The sequence below is a fragment of the Zonotrichia leucophrys genome, chromosome 4 (genome assembly GCF_028769735.1).
Source record: "Zonotrichia leucophrys gambelii isolate GWCS_2022_RI chromosome 4, RI_Zleu_2.0, whole genome shotgun sequence".
Classification (NCBI taxonomy): domain Eukaryota; kingdom Metazoa; phylum Chordata; class Aves; order Passeriformes; family Passerellidae; genus Zonotrichia; species Zonotrichia leucophrys.
The window spans coordinates 54,474,735-54,493,713 of NC_088173.1; the positions used below are offsets into that span (position 1 = coordinate 54,474,735).

General features: G+C 41.6%; 1 protein-coding gene across 2 annotated transcripts in view; it reads left to right on the top strand.

The window, feature by feature from the left end:
* CRMP1 (collapsin response mediator protein 1) overlaps nucleotides 1-14,761 on the top strand; it is a 49,276-nt gene extending 34,515 nt beyond the window's left edge. For both annotated transcript variants that reach the window (XM_064711767.1, XM_064711769.1), the window contains exons 8-14: nucleotides 1,517-1,637; nucleotides 2,692-2,848; nucleotides 7,064-7,205; nucleotides 8,826-8,996; nucleotides 10,226-10,405; nucleotides 12,848-13,013; nucleotides 14,545-14,761. In XM_064711767.1, the coding sequence (XP_064567837.1) occupies nucleotides 1,517-1,637; nucleotides 2,692-2,848; nucleotides 7,064-7,205; nucleotides 8,826-8,996; nucleotides 10,226-10,405; nucleotides 12,848-13,013; nucleotides 14,545-14,636 (1,029 nt within the window). In that variant the 3' untranslated portion in view covers nucleotides 14,637-14,761. The remainder of the gene's footprint in view (nucleotides 1-1,516; nucleotides 1,638-2,691; nucleotides 2,849-7,063; nucleotides 7,206-8,825; nucleotides 8,997-10,225; nucleotides 10,406-12,847; nucleotides 13,014-14,544) is intronic.
* The last annotated feature ends 4,218 nt before the right edge of the window (nucleotides 14,762-18,979 follow it).

Sequence of the window (18,979 nt, forward strand, 5' to 3'; positions counted from 1 at the left end):
AGGCATACACCCACATATAGATCTACTTTCATGCTGGCAGATGTATTGGTGTCAGAAATGCAGGCTATAGAGATGCAAATACATGAGAATGGAAAGTTGCTGTGAGGCAGCTTGTTTTAAGCAACCCCCTTATAATAAAATCTGAGCTCTGGTGTGGATCATCTCAGGCATCTGGAAAGGGTTTATTTAATGCCAAGGAAAATGTGGAGACATGAGAATGCCCCCTAAAGTACACAGCTCAGACTGTTAATGGGATGTGGAGGGCGGTAGTGGGAAGTGACTGCTTTCCTAGAAGACTAAAGAGACGATGTCCCAGGGGTTTGAGGCTGAACTTGAAGAGATTGTTGTGGTTTGCAGATCTTTATTTAACTTCTCCCCAAGGCAAAAGGAATCAGCTTAATTGGTCACATTCTTCTATTGAACTGTTTATGTACTTTTTCATTTTGCTGTTCAACTTCTACTAAAATTATTCTAAAATGACTGAGTTGTTTCCTTTTAATGAGAACAAGAGCCTAAGGAAAATCTGCATTTGCAGTTTCCAGAAAGGAATTTTGCTCAGCTCTAGTGCTGCAGTGCAGGGGCCATGCCTCCTTCCCTGCTCTCTAAAGGTGCATTTGGGGTTTCCAGAGCAAATGTTTTGATTCAAGTCCTAGGACAAGCTGAAGCAGTCTTATTTAAGGAAAAATATTTTACAAAACTGTAAAGGATTAAGCCATATAGTTTTGGAAAGTCTAAGAAGCTCAACTTTTCTAGAAAAACTCTCACACAGAAATTTCTGTACCACTGAGTCACTATTTTCAGTTACAACAGGGTTTTTCGTATTAAAATGCCAATGCTGTGAGTCCATATGGGAAGGATCTGGTATAAAACTGATGGTTGGGGAAAGGAGTCTTCAGAGCTGCTGGGAAACACTGCTCCTCCATCTGAAGATGCTTTTTGTGTGCCTACGTCCCAGCTGGCTCCCTGGGAGGAGGTTGCTTTTATGCTTGCTGACAGAGGGGACTTACTGGGCACTGCTTCAAAGGCTTCTGTGGATTATGGGCTAAATTCAGTCCATAGTGCTGAAGTTGCTGTTTGAGAATTCTTTACATTCACTGTCACCATTGTGTAAAGATTAGGGAAGGCTGCTGGGGGAGCTCAGAGGTTGTCTCCAAGCAGGAGCAAAGTTTTCTTGCTTTGTTCTCCTTTCAGCTGCAGGGTAGGAGTCTTAAACAGGAAGGTGGGAGGAAGGTAAGGAGGAGCTGCATCAGCTGCTTGGACATGACCTTTTCTGGGGTGCAGGGAGCCAGGGAGCTGTGTTTGTACAGGTACAGGGCAGCTGTACCCTGCTAGTGAGTACAGCCTGGCTGTGGTTACTGCTAGTGCCAAGTGTTTCTTAGCACTTTCTCTATGGAAAAAGCAGAATCAACCCCTGAAGAGTTGTTGCTGAACAATTAGAAATATGTCACAGTCCTTCAGCTGATTTTTTTCTTCAGACTGCATTTGCAGTTAACTTTTCCCTCCTTGTTTTGCTCAGCTTGAAGCAGAAGCAGTTTTCCGTGCCATCACAATTGCCAGTCGAATAAACTGCCCAGTGTACATCACCAAGGTGATGAGTAAGAGTGCAGCTGATATCATTGCACAGGCCAGGAAGAGAGGTAGGTGACTTCCTTTGCTCCCCTAAACTTTTTTTTTGTTGAATAGAAGCTCAGTGGAAAAACCTGTATGTCTTGATCCAAATGACAGGCTATAGGGAGAGACTATCAAAGAACGGCAGCACCATTGCAGACTAAATATTTGTGTCTGGGAAGGATGAGGGGAAATCTTTTTGTATTTTTAAGTTGAGATGCTCTTCCCACAAACTGCCCTCTCGATGACTGAACTGTAACTCTTCCCTATCCTGTTTTACCTTTTGCTTTTCCCTTAGACTGCTATATCTCTGTTGATGGGAAGGAGATATTTTATTCCTAATGGCACATCCTCCATGCCCGTATTTCAGCTATTCTGAGAGATGGCTTGGGCAGTGCCCCTGCTGTTAGAGATGCTTGGAGCTTGCTCCTGGCCTTGCTGCTGGGAGCTGAGCCCCTCTAATGGGTGCTGCAGGTCAGCCCTGCTTGCTGGGGCTGTGGTGGGATCCAGGTTACAAAGCACCCAAAAGGGCCTCGTGAGCCTGAAGGCAGCTGCTTCTGAAGCTGTGTTTGCATGTCAGAACTGTTCTGCTGGTTGGGACTACAAAGCTTACTGAGCAATATGGAAAAGCCAAAGAGCAAATTATTGTCTTGATGTTTGTACTCTTGGAGACTTGGAGTGTGCTGCAGGGGACCATATGCTGCTGTCTGCTGGTGCTGTGCCCAACCTGGGAGTAGTAAAAAGGCATCTGCCTGCTGGAGTGATCCACCATCCAGTGCACTCCAAATTGGAGCAACGTGCCTGTGATTAAAACAGTACAAATTAAAAGTGGGTCTGAACTGTCTCCTTCTGGATTAGAAAGAAAGATTTGTAAATAGGCTCATCAAAAGCATGTAGAGCTCAGAGACACTCCTGATTAATTTTTTATCATACAGACAAAGCCAGGGCTGTTTAATTTCTTGGGAGCTGTGCTAGCCATGTAGCAATGAGTGAATTATACATGGCTGCTCGCAGCAAGCAGTGCCATGTGCTGAAGAGAGAGTGGGTTGTACTAAATTCCTGTATATCCTTGTTTTCTCCAAGGTCCCCTTGTTTTTGGAGAGCCGATCACTGCCAGCTTGGGGACAGATGGGACACATTACTGGAGCAAAAACTGGGCCAAGGCTGCAGCTTTTGTGACCTCACCACCTCTGAGCCCTGACCCTACCACTCCAGATCACTTAAATTCGCTCTTAGCATGGTAAGACTTCCTTACTTCCTTTTTTTTTTTTTTTTTTTTTTAACAGGATGCTGGTGAGGCAAGTGCAAAAGCCATATGGCATGAAGGTCTAGGGATCAGGCTGGTTTCCTTTAGAACAGTCTCACACATGAAACAGCAGAGAAAGGACATAGAAAACCAGGGATAGTTATATCATTTTGCTTAGGCTGCAGTCAAGTGAGCAGCCATGGACGGTCCAGTTGCTGGTTGGCTTGATAGAGAGGCAATTGCTGGCTATTCAGGAATTAATTCTTTTTCTTTCTGCTTTTCAAGTGATTCCTAGCTGTAAAACTAGATTGTCAGGACTTCAAACTGGCCTTGTCCCTAGTTTTCAGTTTTCTTTAGCTGAATTGTTTCTATATGATGGGATGGCATCCTCATTGTCCACCATAAGCAGAAGCCTGGTGGATACATCCCCATCTTTGAGACTGGACTCAGTTTTAAGCCCCAGTCATATTTGACAAGCACAGCTCCAGAAATCAGGGCTGTTCCTGAATGCAGAGGTACCTAGAACCAAGAAAAATTTCTTAGGGCAATTTTTGTCAAAGCTGGTGCAGGGCTCTCAGCTGTGAGTTCTGAAAAGTGGCTTGTCCCAACTAACTTTTGTGAGTGGCAGAGTTTGGGGAGTTTATCTCCTGCATATTAAAAAATTCTGACTTGGTAGTTTGCCTTCATCTGGGAAGGGACCAAAATCATACAAGTTTCTTTGTGTCCAGTTCTTGCAGGCTTCTTATTTTAGCTTGCTTTGTGTCTTTATGGGCTCTGGGGTCCTCCAGCTGGAAGAAGGCAAAGATAAGTGGTACACGTAGAGCAGGAGTGTCAGAAGAAAGAGGCCAGAGTTAATTACAAAGAAGACTGGGGGGTTTGGGTGGAGACAGCTGGAGACTGAAGGCCATCTCTTGACAGGATAGGGATGTGAGCTGACTGCCTTCAGGCTGGCAGGGAGACTTTAATCACTAGGTAGGTGAAAGGAATGTGGACAGCAGAGGAAGTGTCTTATATAGAAAAGAAGGTAGCAATGCCTTGCCAGAAACCCAGACTGTAAAACCCATCTCTGAAAGTATTTCCTACCTGTAGCCAACTGTGGGTCTTTAGCTTAAGCAAAAGACCATCTGCTCTGAAATGATATAGAAATTAACAGCTGAAGCCCCACCAGGACAGATTGCTAGGGCTGGAGTGAGGAACTCAACTCACCATTCATATCCTCATTTACCTTCATGTGGTGGCACCCAGCTGACCCAGCCTCCCCTTTCTGGGGTTTCCAATGCCCTAGACAGAGCAGTGAAATCTGAACCTTAAAAATGAGCATCTTCAGAGCTGCCAGGGAGCTGGGTGGGCACACACATGTGACAGGAAGATGCCTTCAGTCAGTGCCACGCCTCCCCTTGCACACGATGGGTCAGGCTGTGCAGCCCAGAGCCCACCCAGGCTTTAACTCAACTGCTCTAAAGATGCTGCAGTTGGGCTCTGAGTAATGTGTGGCTCTGGTGAGAATTCACAGCAGTTCTCTTCTGACAGTCTGATGGCAAAAATGTTTTTTCCATAACTGAGATTCTTGTTCCAAAGAAAGACTCAGAAAAAAATTACTTTCTTGGTCTGATTCATCACTATCAGCACTGTAAAGGATGAAGTTCAGTGTGTGAGGGTAAGGCTCTTAGCCAGCACGTGTAAATGTGTGTCAAAATGTTTTACTCCTTACTCTGTTAGAGTGGCTATATATGCTTTCTAGGAGAGAGTCCCAAAATAAGAGTATGTGGGTCAAAGCAGATTAGCAAGAACATTTTTAGAATTGGAATACAATAATGACTTTTTAAAACTAACATCAGAAAGACAAACTGAGGACTTACAGAAGTTTTCATTATTCTCCATGCAAAAATGGCTTTTTTTTTCCTAGTGGCTTAAGGTCCTAGATCTTAAATGACAGCAGCTTAGCCTGCTTTCAGTTTTAATACTTCAAATCCATACTGTGGAACTAAAAAGAACTGTATATTGTCTCGGTCTACTCTGCATTCATGGGGAATTTTATGCAAGTATGATGGTAAAGACAGTATTTCATGTTTCTATTGCACTGTTTATTTGGATACCAATATTTTACATTCATTTTAAAATCCCTACAACATCCTTCCTTTACAAGCATGCAGCATACTGCTTGTGCTCTTCTCCACAGAAAGCTGCATGATTTGATTTGTTGGTTTTCCACTGAAAAGCTGAATGTGTAAAACCCCATCATGTCTCATGGGATTTGCAGATTGAATTTGCCTCATGAGATTAGGTCCTTGTGTCATCTGTGGGCCATGCACTTGAGTTAGCTTTGATCTTGCATGGTGTGCTGCTGCATTACTGCAGCTGGGATGTGCCACCTCTTGTGAGCCAGAGGTGTGAGACCTTGGTGCTACACAGATGATGCAGCTTGCCATGAAAACCTTGTTTAAGGGGAAGAATTAGATGATCTGGCATTTATTTCATGATGATCCCTCCTGTCTCTCAGTTTTTTAGTTGCTGTAATGCTTATCCCCCATTTGACAGTAGAGTGTGTCCAGACAGTAAAAGTGCTCATGGATTAACCAGGGATGGAAGGATCTCAAGTGACACACTTCAGTTTTGGAAGTCTTCTATTCATTTGACTGGGGAGTGCAGTTCATATCAATAATGTCATTAAATGTCAGAGAAGAGGGAGTATGGAATTAAGAAAGCAAGCCCTTGTTATCTTTCTGGTGTAGGAATTTGTAGTGTGGTGTCAGAAGCACAGCGTGACCTCAGGGAAGTGGGCAGTGTCACAGGCCTGGCTGTGACAGTCAGGTTTTCATTGTTACATCAGTGTGTGGAAAGGAGAGATGCCACAGGAAGTTTTGCTGATTAGAGAAGCATCAGAAAGGAAGAAATGGCATTGCAACCTTCTGACTTTATTGCTGTGTAAAAATAAATGAATGTTTAACTGATGAAATTGGCTTAATCCTGTGGCATAACACCAGGCAGTCATTACAATCAGGAGCAGCTAAAGCACAGCAGCCTTTTCTGTACTGAATTCATGGGTTTGGCTTCTGCTAATATCTGGATGGATGGCTTGTGAGTGTGGTGAAGAACCAGAAAAGAGGCCAAGGACTTTTCTCTGTCAGCAATCATTAGGGCTCACAGCCTAGAAAACTGCATTAGAATTACTCATGTGTGATACTTTTTTCTTCTGTATTTGACTATTTGTTAGCTTGTTGGATCTAGATTTGTAGACCAGAATAATTCAGTTGTTTCAGAGTTGCAATTTACAATATCAGTTAAAGAAAAAGATGACGGGCTCTTGGGGACTTATGGAGTGATAGAAGGGAAATCATAGTGAGTTCTAATGTGCTTGCCTCCTGTACGTTTAATCAAGAGCTAAAAATAACTCATTTCCTGTGGATATTGGAGAACCTTCTTTTTTGACTTTCTATTTTGGCAAGATTCTGCATATTGATTATGTTCTTCCTCCTTATTTCCAGGAGCAGCTGTGATCCACTTCTGCTCCCTGCCAAAAAAAATAATTCTCTAGGCAGAAAAACCCAACCTCTTAAATAAAAGCATTGTAAATGGTAGCTCTTATTGCATTTTTCTCCATGCCTTTTTCTGTGTAAGACTCTTCAGTTAGATAAATCCAGCACATGTGTTTGACTTGACCTATGCCTTTTGTTGTTTAATTGGAAAACTACCTGATAAAAATATTTTTATTTTCTTGGTTCTGTTTTGGAAGGTCAGATGAGAAGTATTCATGTAAGTTTTGCAAGAAAAATACACATGTAGGAGAGAAATGCAGGGGAACACATTTGAAGCCCATGACTTTGCACTGTGAAATTTGCCATCATTTTTTAATGCGGTTGTGAATTAATTTATCTTGAGAGTGGCATACATTTCATACAAGCTTCTGATCATTTCCTTAATCCTAGAGTAATCCTTTGTCCTGGTTAGAGGGCTTTTGCCTGATCTCTGTTGATAAGCAGCCTGGAGCTGGAGGGGGCTGTAATCCAGGAGTCCAGGGTGCTCCTGGGGGAAAGTGGAGATGTCCTGTGCCATTGTTACTCTCAGTGATCTGTAGCCAGCACTGAAAGGCTGCTGGCATGATTTACAGCCTGTGCCTCTGGTGGCTTGAAAGGTCCATTGACAGCCTGCCTGAGACCAAGGTCACCTTGGTGATGCCTGGGCTAAACCTTCTGTGTGTTAACTCCGCAGTGGGGACCTGCAGGTGACGGGAAGTGGACATTGCCCCTATAGCACTGCCCAGAAAGCCATTGGAAAGGACAACTTCACTATGATTCCTGAAGGGGTCAATGGAATTGAGGAAAGGATGACTGTTGTCTGGGACAAGGCTGTAGTAAGTAATAACTCACTTTTATAGACTAAAAGGAAATTGAGTGTTGGCTGAGTAATGAAAGCCAAGAGACTCTTGGCCATTGCTTAAGTGACTTACTGCTATATTTCTGAGAATTCCCTGAGAGAATGCTACTGTGAGGTGAATTGCTTATTTCAAAAACCTCTTCCAGTTTTTTAAACTCAGGGCTGTGTTTCACTTCTGACACTGCAATAGTTTTGTGTTTCATTAGACCTGAGGCTTCCCAGACTCCATTGCTCTATTTTCCCTTGGTGTCAGAGCGGATGCTTCTGAGAGATGTGGTATCTGGAGCAATTTGAAGTGGACCTCATATAAATGTGATGAATGAATTGTTTGAATTTGGGAAGTGTCTCATCGTTTTTGAAAAATTACAAATGGATGGCAGCTGAGCCTGAGGCTAAATGATGAAATGCTTTGAAGGAGAGCATTGCACCTAATTCATACTGGCATACTTTGCAGGGGAGTGCCGGTATAAGTCAGGAATTTTTTGATGGTTCCATGGATTTAATGTATAATGATATTCTCCCTCTAGTGTCTGTCTCCATGTGTACACCCTGCACACTCACACACACTCACTGCATTGTGCTCAAATGCACATTGCAGGCTGGGAAGTGGCAGTATTTGCAGTGCTGTGATGAGCACTTCTCCCAGACTCTATTTCATAACCACTTTATTCAGGGACAGCTGAGTATAGTGACAGATATATTGGAAAAAATTGAGATTCCAAGCACAGAAGCAGCTTCAGATACCTGCCATGTAGGAGAAAAGTAGGGAAGCAAGCAAAGCACAGCCAGCTGCTGATATTTTCTTTTTTTACTCCCTCAGTGGGAAGGAACTGCAGGAAGGGCTGCAACATGAGATTTATAGGTGGTAGCATTCAATCCTGCATCACTACTTTACAAACCTTATATTTTACCAGGCAGGAAATAAGTGTTTATCTAATATTAAAAGGCTTGGCACTGTTGTTCTTCCTTAGAACATTGTTCTTGCTCATTGTCAGGGAAGACCCCAAAATACTCTACTGAGAAATCAAAATGCTGTTCTGTACAGTTGCAATTACCATCGCTGACTGTATGCCAAGTTCTATTGGTGATGACATTTCTCCAGGCAAAGACTTTATAATTGGTTGTATTACTTAGATGTATAGATCTGATAATAATGGTAACAGAATGGACTTAATTTGCAAGAAGTGTTCCCAAAAGTGTCGGAATCTTGATCTTTTGTTATATCTCACAATACCCATATGAGTTTCTCTGATTTAAAATTGCTTAAATATTTAAATAGAAATTGACTAGGACTAGCAACAAAACTCTTCAGCCTCAGTGTGCAGAGCAAGGGATCCCAGATAGCTGAGCACCTTGGTGGTATCATGTGCACTAAGGTTTCACTGGCTGTCCTTTGCAGTGCCTGGAGTAACACATTTATTTGAAACTTCCAGTTAAAGAGCTGTACAGAAAGTCCTGTGTGATACAATCTCTGTTTCATGCAACATCACCACATCTATAAAGGAATGCCTTCCAATATCTCCCCAACCTTTTGGTACTCTGAATAGTAAATCCTTATTTCATAAGCATGTTTTGCTCAAATAATATTGGTTTTTAGGCCACAGGCAAGATGGATGAGAGCCAGTTTGTAGCTGTCACCAGCACCAATGCTGCCAAAATCTTTAATCTGTACCCAAGGAAAGGCCGGATTGCTGTAGGATCTGATGCTGATGTTGTGATTTGGGACCCTGATAAGGTGAAGACTATAACAGCCAAAAGCCATAAATCGGTAAGGAGGAAATGAAAACCAGCAAGAAAAAAGAAATGTCACTGTTGTTTTTCAGCTGTTGACCTAAATCATGTGAACACCAATAGCTCAGGGTACACAGGGGTGGGGTAACTGCCTACTCCTGTTCTGAAATGGGTAAATGTTTCAGGACATGAGAGTATTGAAGTCCTGTGTTGGAAGCATTGTGATCAGGAAGTATTTGTTTTCTCTCTGCATATACCTTTGCACTGTTTATTTTTTGCATGCCTGTGGCAGACCTGTAAACAGGTGAGAATCAGCAGCTCTGCAGCTGAAGTTAATAAGAGAGAATAAAGTGAGAATAAATTTAAAACCAGCTTAATTTTTTTTCTTAGCTAAAAAGCACCTGAAATTATAAATGGCATGAGTAAATTAACAGTATTCTAAACTATGACAGATTATTAAATGTTTTGTTAATACAGCTCTAATCAGCTTCATGAATGGAACTTTCTGTTTAATGCCAGAGTTTTGCTACATGTTTCTTTGCCCTCAGTGCAGAGAACCAGTGACTCACAGTTGCTTTCATTTTCACTCTGATAGGTTTTGTGTTGTGTATCCCAAAGTTGTTATCTTGCTGTTTAGTGCGTTGGCCCTTTGTATTGGGGAATTCTTCCAAAAGTTTTACTGAAAATCCAGTATTGCATTTTTATATTAAAAGACCAAAGCGTTTATAAACCCTTAAAAAGTAAATTTGGGTGATTCAGTTTCTGTCTCTCTGTCTTGGGATCTTTCTGTATTTTCAAGAAAATAATAACAACCTGCCCTGTCATTCCCATTTAGATTCAGACCTTCCTGGGCTTTTCTGGGCTTTTTCAGACAGAAATATGTGTGCTGGCCTCTTTGAAATTTCCTTGCACAGTAACAGAATATGCACGGTGGGACCACGTCCTCTGGTTATCCAGCACCTGAGTCATAATTTTCCTTCTTATTATGGCAATCATTATTTTAAATGATTAGATACAGCAAATTTTCAAAAACAAGTGAAATCCGTGATGGAAAATGAAAAACTGGAAGGAAATGTCTTGTCTTATTTTAAAGGAAAGATCCTTTAAAATAATTTCATATCAAAATGCATTCATTGCTTTTCCTTCATACAACACAGTTTTGTGCACTTTTAATGGCATTTGTCTAAAACTATGACTACAAATGTACATATTCTAAGTTACTAATGGAAAGAGGACTTGGCAGTGAATATGTTGGTTGATCCTCAGGCCATTGAGTACAACATCTTTGAAGGAATGGAGTGCCATGGTGCCCCTCTTGTGGTCATAAGCCAAGGGAAGATTGTGTTTGAAGATGGGAATCTGCACGTCAATAAGGGCATGGGCCGCTTCATCCCTCGCAAACCTTTCCCTGAGTATCTGTACCAGCGCATCAAAATCAGGAATAAGGTAATGTCACATCCTATTGAACCCTCCTGCAAGCAATTTTTAATATTGTTGTGCTATTATGAGTCCATATCAGGTGGACTGTATATGACTGGCTCAAAACTTGTTGCAGTTGTGAACTCATCTAACTTAGTATTAACACTGTGGGCTTCAGCAGGTAGAACATAAAATTGCCAGCTCGCAGAATTGTCTTATGTCCAGCAATGCTAAGGCTTTTGAAGAGAGGTGGAATAGTGATAGAATTTTCTTACAGTTAAAAATTCAGGAAAAGAGAAAGATTTTTGTGAGGGAGGGTTAGGCAGAGTTAAACCAGAATTTTAAATTGCACACTGAACTGCTACACTGCAGAGAAGAAAAGCATGTCAGCCAGAGATTCTCATTATATTGGGCATTTCTGAACCATTGTTAGTGCATTTGCTGAGCTGTGTATTAGCAGCATTAATGGCTCAGAAAACTTTTCTCTTTTGTTTATTAAAAAGTTTGGGAAATGACCAGGATTTCACCTCTGTGTCACCTCTGGTTTTGAATTATATCAATGCTTATCTGTTGAAAACCAATTGGCTGGACACCTGTTTGGAGTTTGGAAATTGCTCTTTGTCACTGAGCAGGAAAGTCACTGTGTGAGCACAGGTAATGAGAAAAAATTGACTGAACCTTGATTTTCTTCAGCCAAGCATATACCACAGGCTGTGATACTGGCAGCTGAAATTAAGCCTACAAGCAGGTTGATAGCTTTGATCTTTCATCATTTATTATACAAATTATATCAAGCTGCAGAAGAAAGGCCTGCACTTCTTAGAAGAAAAGGCATTGTGAAAAGCAAGTGCACCCGCAAAAATTTTGCAAAATACCAATCAGTGTTGCATTTTTTTTTACATTGTCCATGTAGATGATAAAGGCTTTTGCTTCACACTCCCTGCTTAAGGCTGCAGTGCCTGTGAGTGTGACATAAATTAGTGACAAAACCATCAAAATAGTGAAACCAGCACTTCAGAAACAAATATCACAGATTAGTTTTTTGTATCAGGAGTTTGAATAAAATTACCTGGGCTAAGTAACCTGTGTCTTGCAAGTGGGTCCAGATTTTGGGAGATCTTTGATCCTTGGGCAAGGTCTGCAGACAGACAAAGGGACTGATATTATTGCTCCTGCAGCTCCCTCTGCTGCCTGCCAAGAGGGAGAGCAGATTCATGCCCAAATTTCTTTTCCCGCTATCAAATTTTATTCACTGGAAGTATTCAGAAGCACGCATTGATGGTTTTATCAGCTGCTGTATGAACATGTCCGTGCACAACAGAGGAATATAGAAAAACTTTTCAAGCAAGGGACTGCAAAACTGAAGTGGCACAGGTTGGCAGTATAAAATTTTCCCTGGAGCAGGGATAGCAGTATAAATTCATGCCTTTGTGGGTCCCTGGAAGATGGATTCATTGCTGTGATTGGCAGCTGCTCTCTTCCGGGCATTAGTCTGCAAGACAGTGGCTCTTCTGAGCCTGATGTCCCTGTCATCAAAAGCAAGGAAAATGCACTGATTGCTTTGAGAGCTGGATCAAACCCCTGTGAATTGTGTCTTTCTATACAGTATTTTAATTTCACTTTTAACCTGTTGGGGGAAATTCTGTGAAACTATAATCTTGTAAGACACAGATTTCTGATCTCTGATGAACTTTGCATTCTGAATTCAATGGCTTCAGGCTCTTTCTGAAAACTGGAACTGTTCTTATTAAAATGTTATTTCCTAGATTCCTATTATTTTAAGGCCAATGAAGTTTTTTTGATTGTCTTTTCTAATATTCCTTGTAAGAAGCATACAGGGAAAAAATCTAGAGACCTCAAACTGAAATCAGAGCTCAAATGACAGATACTTTATTGGCAAATATTGTAAGCTACATCCCCTGCCACAGTCCACTGTACAATCGCTTCTCTAGTTGATGACAGGTAGCAGAAACTTTTGAAATTTAATTTAAAAATTGCCACTCCTTGTCAATGAGTTTTAATAAAGAGAATGAGATCTACAAAGGGGAGGAGCAGAGGAAATACAGGTAGGAGATAACTTGCTGCAGTTATTGGTATAGTGGGTATCAGCTGTGCTACAACCCAGGTGTGACTTGGCAGCTGAATGGAGAGAGGTGATTGAGACTGATCGTATGTAAAATAAACAGCTCACACCTGTTCTTTTGAATCTCACTTCTCCCCTTTGATTTTGAAGGAAGCTTGGTAAGGAACTCTTTTGTCATTCATATATATAAATGGAGGGAGCAAGCTTTAAAATTTCCTTTATATATAAAGCAGACTGCACTTTGCTTTATATATAAAGTATAGATGCATTGTAAATTCAGCCAGTGCAGAATATAGCTCTGTGCTCACTGCTCTCTTCCTACAGGATCATTAGGCAGCATCATCTGAGCATTCGGTGTCTGGATTTTTACTCTTCTCTTGTTATAGGTGGGAGGACTGCAAGGAGTCTCCAGAGGAATGTATGATGGACCTGTGTATGAAATCCCAGCTACGCCAAAATATGCAACTCCTGCACCCTCAACTAAATCCTCCCCTGCCAAAAACCAGCCCCCACCAATCAGAAACCTCCATCAATCCAATTTCAGCTTATCAGGTAAGTCAGCCTGACTAATGAGAAACCATTTAAAGCTGTGAGTATGGATTACTGGTGATGAATTTCAATTACAATTACTTCTTTAGTCAAATGTAAAAGGACTTTATATAGTCATGTACATGCATATACTTACATATATATAAGTATATACATGTTTTTACTCATTCATTGCCTAGTGATATTTTACATATTGCCAAATATTCAAAATGTTTTCAATCTGAATTTTTTTCTGTGTCAGTGTTTCACTATTATTTGCCTGGCCCATTGCAATTAGCTGAATTCTCTGATGTGACTGAAGGCCCTTGGTGGTGTGCACAGCTGATGGGACTTGGGTCTGGTGCAACCTGTGAGTCTCAGACATCTCCCAGGCTGCATCACCAGCAACTGCTAGACGTGGAAAACTCAACTGTTATTGTCCATGGTCATAAACCACATGCAGAAGTTGTTCATAAGCAGATTAGAGTATTTCTTTTCCTCTGCTCTTGGTGCCCAAAACATTTTCCATGGTACATAGGAAACAGACTGGAAAATCATCCTTTGGGGTTGCTGGAAATAATTCTTGTTGTCTGAAGACAATTACAAGCGTGTCAAATCCTTATTCTTCAAAAGTCTACAGTCCCAGTGGTGAATAATATATTCATATGATGTTGTGAAAGTCATTGGATTTTCCCCTTGTGGGAGCTGATGGTGGAGTTTTCCTACTTTACAGATCCTGTCCTCAGAAACTTAATGAAACTTGTGTAAGAAAGTCCTAGGAGAGCAAATATTTTAAAAACCCTTCTAATGGGGTGAAGTATATTTTTGCCCATACACTTGGGGCCATGGTGAGCATATACAGATATCTATGAAGCTATACAAAACAAAAAAAGTGCTTAGAAAGTTCACATCTTAGTAACAACCAATAATTGGGATTTTCATAAGCATCTGAAGCTGTGGTTTCACAGTGCAGTGCTGGATCTGGGTACTACCAAGGCATCTAGTGGTACAGATTTGATCTGGGTGATGCAATCAGAAAATTAGGCAGAAGTAGATTTTAATGATTTTTAAATGATCCCACACATTTATTACATTGCCTTTAGGAAATTGAGTGTGATCAGGCAATATTTAGCCTGTCAGAAAGCTTGTTGTCCATAAGCTTAACCTTTCAGCATTTAAAATGCAGTATGAAGTTTACATCAGCTTGGTGCTCATTTCCTCACGGATTTATGATTGCTAACATCAGATTTACTGAACTGTTGTCCCATGGACTCAGTAGGGACATATGTTCTAAGTCAGTGAGGCAGGTTTGAAAAGTCACTTCAAGTCAGTGGAAAATAATTCTCCATGTGGGGTGAGCATTAGTCTGATCCTAAACATATAATTTCATACTTCTCATTGAAGACAAAAATGTGCCTTGAAGATCTGTTCAGCACTTCAGTCAGGCTCAAGAGAAACTAGCTGATGGTGGTGTGAAGGAAGCACCAGGTAAAACCTCACTACTGATGTTTTAATCCCTTTCATAGCTTTGTTTCCTCATTTTCTGTTGTTGCAGGAGCTCAGATTGATGACAACAACCCACGTCGTACCGGCCACCGCATCGTGGCACCTCCTGGTGGGCGCTCCAATATTACCAGTCTTGGCTGAGAAATGATGATGGACAGAAACACAAGGATGAAGGATCATGGGAATAATGTCCATTCCCTTCAGTATCTGTGTTATCGAGCCCACAGTTTTATTTGGTACTAACGGAAATAAAAAAACAAAATGTCTTTTTTTTTTCTTTTTTCTTTTTTTTTTTTTTTTTTGTATAGAAAGAGGTGATAATAGTGTGGTGTGTTTGCGTGGAACTACTTGCCTCACAATTGTGCTTTCATGCCATAGTCACCTTAAAGCATGGTGCTTCCATTGCCCCTTTAGTGACTACAGGTTTTAGCTTTGTCTCGTAACTGAATGATGGTTCCTTTGCACCCTCTCGCTGTATTAGAGTAGTTAATGCATGTTACTGAGTTATTTATGCAAGTTGCATTCTGTGAGTGAGTCCCTTTAGAACACATTGCCAACAACTGACTAGACACAATGCCAAGATTAATGTCTGTATTTGAGAAACACCACCAAAAACACTAATGAAGGAAGAAAATGGCCATCTGGAAAGTAAGCAGTAGAGTAGTATAGGCAGCTTCTGTTTAATCTTTAATTTATTATAAACCCAAGAAGCACTTCTCTCAAGACACAGAAACTCACTGGGACACGTAATGACAAATGGTCTCCGTAGCACCTGTCTGTTCCCACTCGGTACATTCCAGGTCTGTGTCCTTCTTGTTTCCATTTTAGACAGAGCCATCAGTTTTACATACCAATGCCATTGCCACCCCTGCAGGGATTTCTCCACCTGGGCAGTAGTGCTCTCCTTCTGCATGAGATTTTTGGTACTTACAGATAATCCAAGTTGCTGTCAGATTTTTAAAGTTTTTTGTACAAATTTTTTCCTTTGTAATCACACGCATTTTTACTTACTCTACCGTATCAAGATCTACTAGTCGTGGTTCAATTTCTGAATTCAAAGCTTGTGAAATAAAGGAAATTAATTGATGGGTAAGCCTCTTGCTCTGTGCTGTGACTCAATGACTGAAAATTTGGAATGGAGGAATTCAAGAGAAATTGTCTTTCAGGTTGACATCATCCAATAGAAGGAACCTCCTTAGATCACAAGGGTTGAGAAGTGTATAGGTCTGCATATGCATACTATAACAAGATATAGTATGTCTTATTAAACAGGCTCACAGTAAAAATGTACTTACTAACAATTGCACTTACTATTGAGTAAAATGTACTTACTAACGGTTGGATTCAATCTTAGAGTTCTTTACTGAGAGAAAGACTTAACGAGACTTAACAAGTCTTTTCACAGACTTAACAAGTCTGTGATTCTGTGACATTGCAGCTGCCTCAGTTTTGCCAAAATGAGACACGAATTAACTTTCTGCCAAAAACCTTAGATCTACATTTTATTTGCCTAAAAAGGGGACAATTCACTGCTATCATCTTCATCGTAGTACAGAACCAGTTCCCAGTGCTGCACTTTGACCTAAGCTATATTTGACTTCATTGTGGTTTTCTCTGCTGACTGAGCTGTGTCCAGGCATGGCAGGAAAAGAACATGCTGCAGGTAAGGTGAGAGATGTGGACTTTAATTCTCTGAGAATGAAGCAAATATTTCTACCTGTCTTTCTGATTCTCTCACAAATTATGTAAAGAAACCTTGTTTTCTGTCACTTTTTGCTTGTGTGACAGGGTTACAGATGCTGTGGGAGGTGTGGGCTGCAGTGGAAGTGGGGTGCTGGGAGATCAGCAGGTCAACAAACCCCTCCCCTTGTGCTACTTTGCCTTCAGCCGCTCTGCAGAGCTGCACCAGGAACAGTCTTGCAGCCGTGGGGTGCCACTGGAGTGGTGTAACCAGCTGTGCTGCACCCACGGAGCACCCATCCATCCCAGCCGTGCATCAGTCCCTCGGCTTGGCACAGCTCCTGTGGGGCATGCCAGCCATAGCAGTTTGGGAAGTAGCCCACCTGAAGCCTGTCATTCTGAAACAGGTACACTGTCACCTCCAGCTTGCCTGGGAAAGGAACCACTAGCCTGGAAAAATCTATTTCGTCAGCTTGGTCTGAAACCTGGCAGCAGAGCTGGTCTGAAGAGCCAGATTTTCCTTTGGCTTTGAGCTCAACCAGTGCAGAAACATTGCAATTCAGTCTGCAGTGAACTGAACTGCTTGCTCTCAAAAAAAGGAAAATAAAGCTTTTCATGAACAATCCTTTCTGCTAAGAATTCAAATTCACATTTCATATTGCTTGGAGCATGCCCTCATCCTCAGGCTTCCTTGCTCATTTGGTGGTTCAGATATTTTATATGATATGAATTAAAATAAGTTGCTCATTTGGCAGTTCAGTTTTTTTATAGGAAGTAAAATAACACTAGCAGAGAAGCCTGAGGACAGTGTACCTGGAAAGACCTACAGCCTAGCAGGTAAGGCAGTCCTGAAATGTCAGGTCTCCATCTGCCTTGTCCTGTTCCAACCCATTTGCTGTGAGTGTTGACAGCCAGCAACAGTTGTGTTGATGTAACCCTGACAGTGGAAATACAGCGGCTTTGTGAAGCTATGTGGCAAATCTGACAGCGTGAAAATTTCCAAACTGCTGGTTACAATTTCCCTGTTGTATTTCATGCACATTTTTGTGCAAGTAGCAATGGTTGCTCACCTCCAAATAAAAAATCCACTCAATGTATGAGGCTTGTCACACTTGAGGTAACAGAAGTGATCATTGTGTAACTCATGTTTAGATTCCACTTCTCCTACCCACTTAACAGCATCTTAAACTAAAAGCCCTTTGCCTACAAGCTGGTCAAAGATTCACTGGTAACATGCATTTATTTTTTCACTGTGAAGTGTCTGTGAATAAATACGAGTGGGTGTTTTGAGAGGCATTTCATGGTTCGGTGCTCCTCTGTGAACAAGGCTGTGCCTGTCAGGTCAGTGTGGCTCACCTGTGATGGCTCCAAGAAGAAGCAGCCTAATCCCTGCAGCCTGGCTGCTCCTGCCATGGCACTGCTGAGGGGCAGCCTGCAGGAAGCTGTGGGTCCTGAGCTGCTCCTCAGCAGCTGAGGTGGAGGAGGCCTCACCTGGATGGTTCCTGTAATTCCACCAGAGAGATGGCACCTGCTGTTCCCCATGGATGGAAAACAAGGCAAGGGGTGCTTCTCTTACCACCTGCATTCTATTTCATAGCAATGTCTCTGCCCCTGCGTCACTCACCTGTCCTTGAGAAAATAAAACATGGATTAGCTGGTGCTCCTGAGTGCATGCTGCAGAATAGGAAACTGCCCTTGAGTTTGCTCCCTTGCAGGAACACCAGGCTGGGAGATGTAAACTTGGTGGGGAGCTGCTGTTAACTACAACTGGAAGCAGTGCAGACCTTTGAGGCTTTCTCAATAGTCAAACTTATAAAAATCTGCAGCAGGCTATGACCTTTCAATACCTGATGCAGCTCTAACGATGTAAAGCTGCTCTTCCCTATTGCTTTTGCAATGGTCAGCTTAAAATTAGTCCTTATGACCAGTCTGGGAACTATCTTTGTTAAAAAAGTGATGCGGAAGGGAAGCTGGATCCACAGATTGATTTCTGAGCATATGTTGGACCAGTTTGTCTTGTGCTGCAGTTTGTCTGCTACCAGAGCAATGCAGTTACATGTTTAAATTCTAGTGCTCATAGCAAAGCCTGCTAATTATGATGCTAAGACTGTACGAAAACTGACAGCTGTCCCAGCCTTTGAGTGTTTCTCTTGGCAATATACTGGTCTTTGTCCTTAAGAACTAAGATCTCAGACTAGACCAGGTCAGATGACCATCTGCTCTGGGTTCCAGTAGCCAAAAACACAATCTTGAAGGAGGTCAGAAGAGCAAGCATACAATGCTAATCCTCCTCTGAGTGCCTGCTTCATTTCCAGTGCTCTGTAAATTCTTGAGAAGCAGCAGCAGCAGCATCGTGTACCTGTAGCTCTCAGTGAATTTGTCTGCCATGCATTTGCCAAGGTGTGTTTAAACCCATGTGAAATCCTGCCATTAATGCCTTCCTGGAGCCAGGAAATGCACAGCTTAATGCACAATGGCAGAGTGCTGATCTAGTCCTCTTGGCACCAGCTATTTCTTGCCATTTAGACCTAGCATGGTTCTCAAAGACCTCACATGGCAACAGCCTTACAGACCCAAGGGAAGAATTCACTAGTTTGCCATGATTTCATCTTCTTGACATAAACATTTGTCAAAAGAAAACTCTTTGGGGTAAAAAATATCTACAGACATATTCATCTATCAGTGTATCTAAATATACAATGGCACTAATAACACTGTAGGTGTTACATTTTTTAAAACTAAATATTAAAAATATCTCAAATCTGCATAATTAAAACATCATTCTTGAATAACAGTGATTTAAT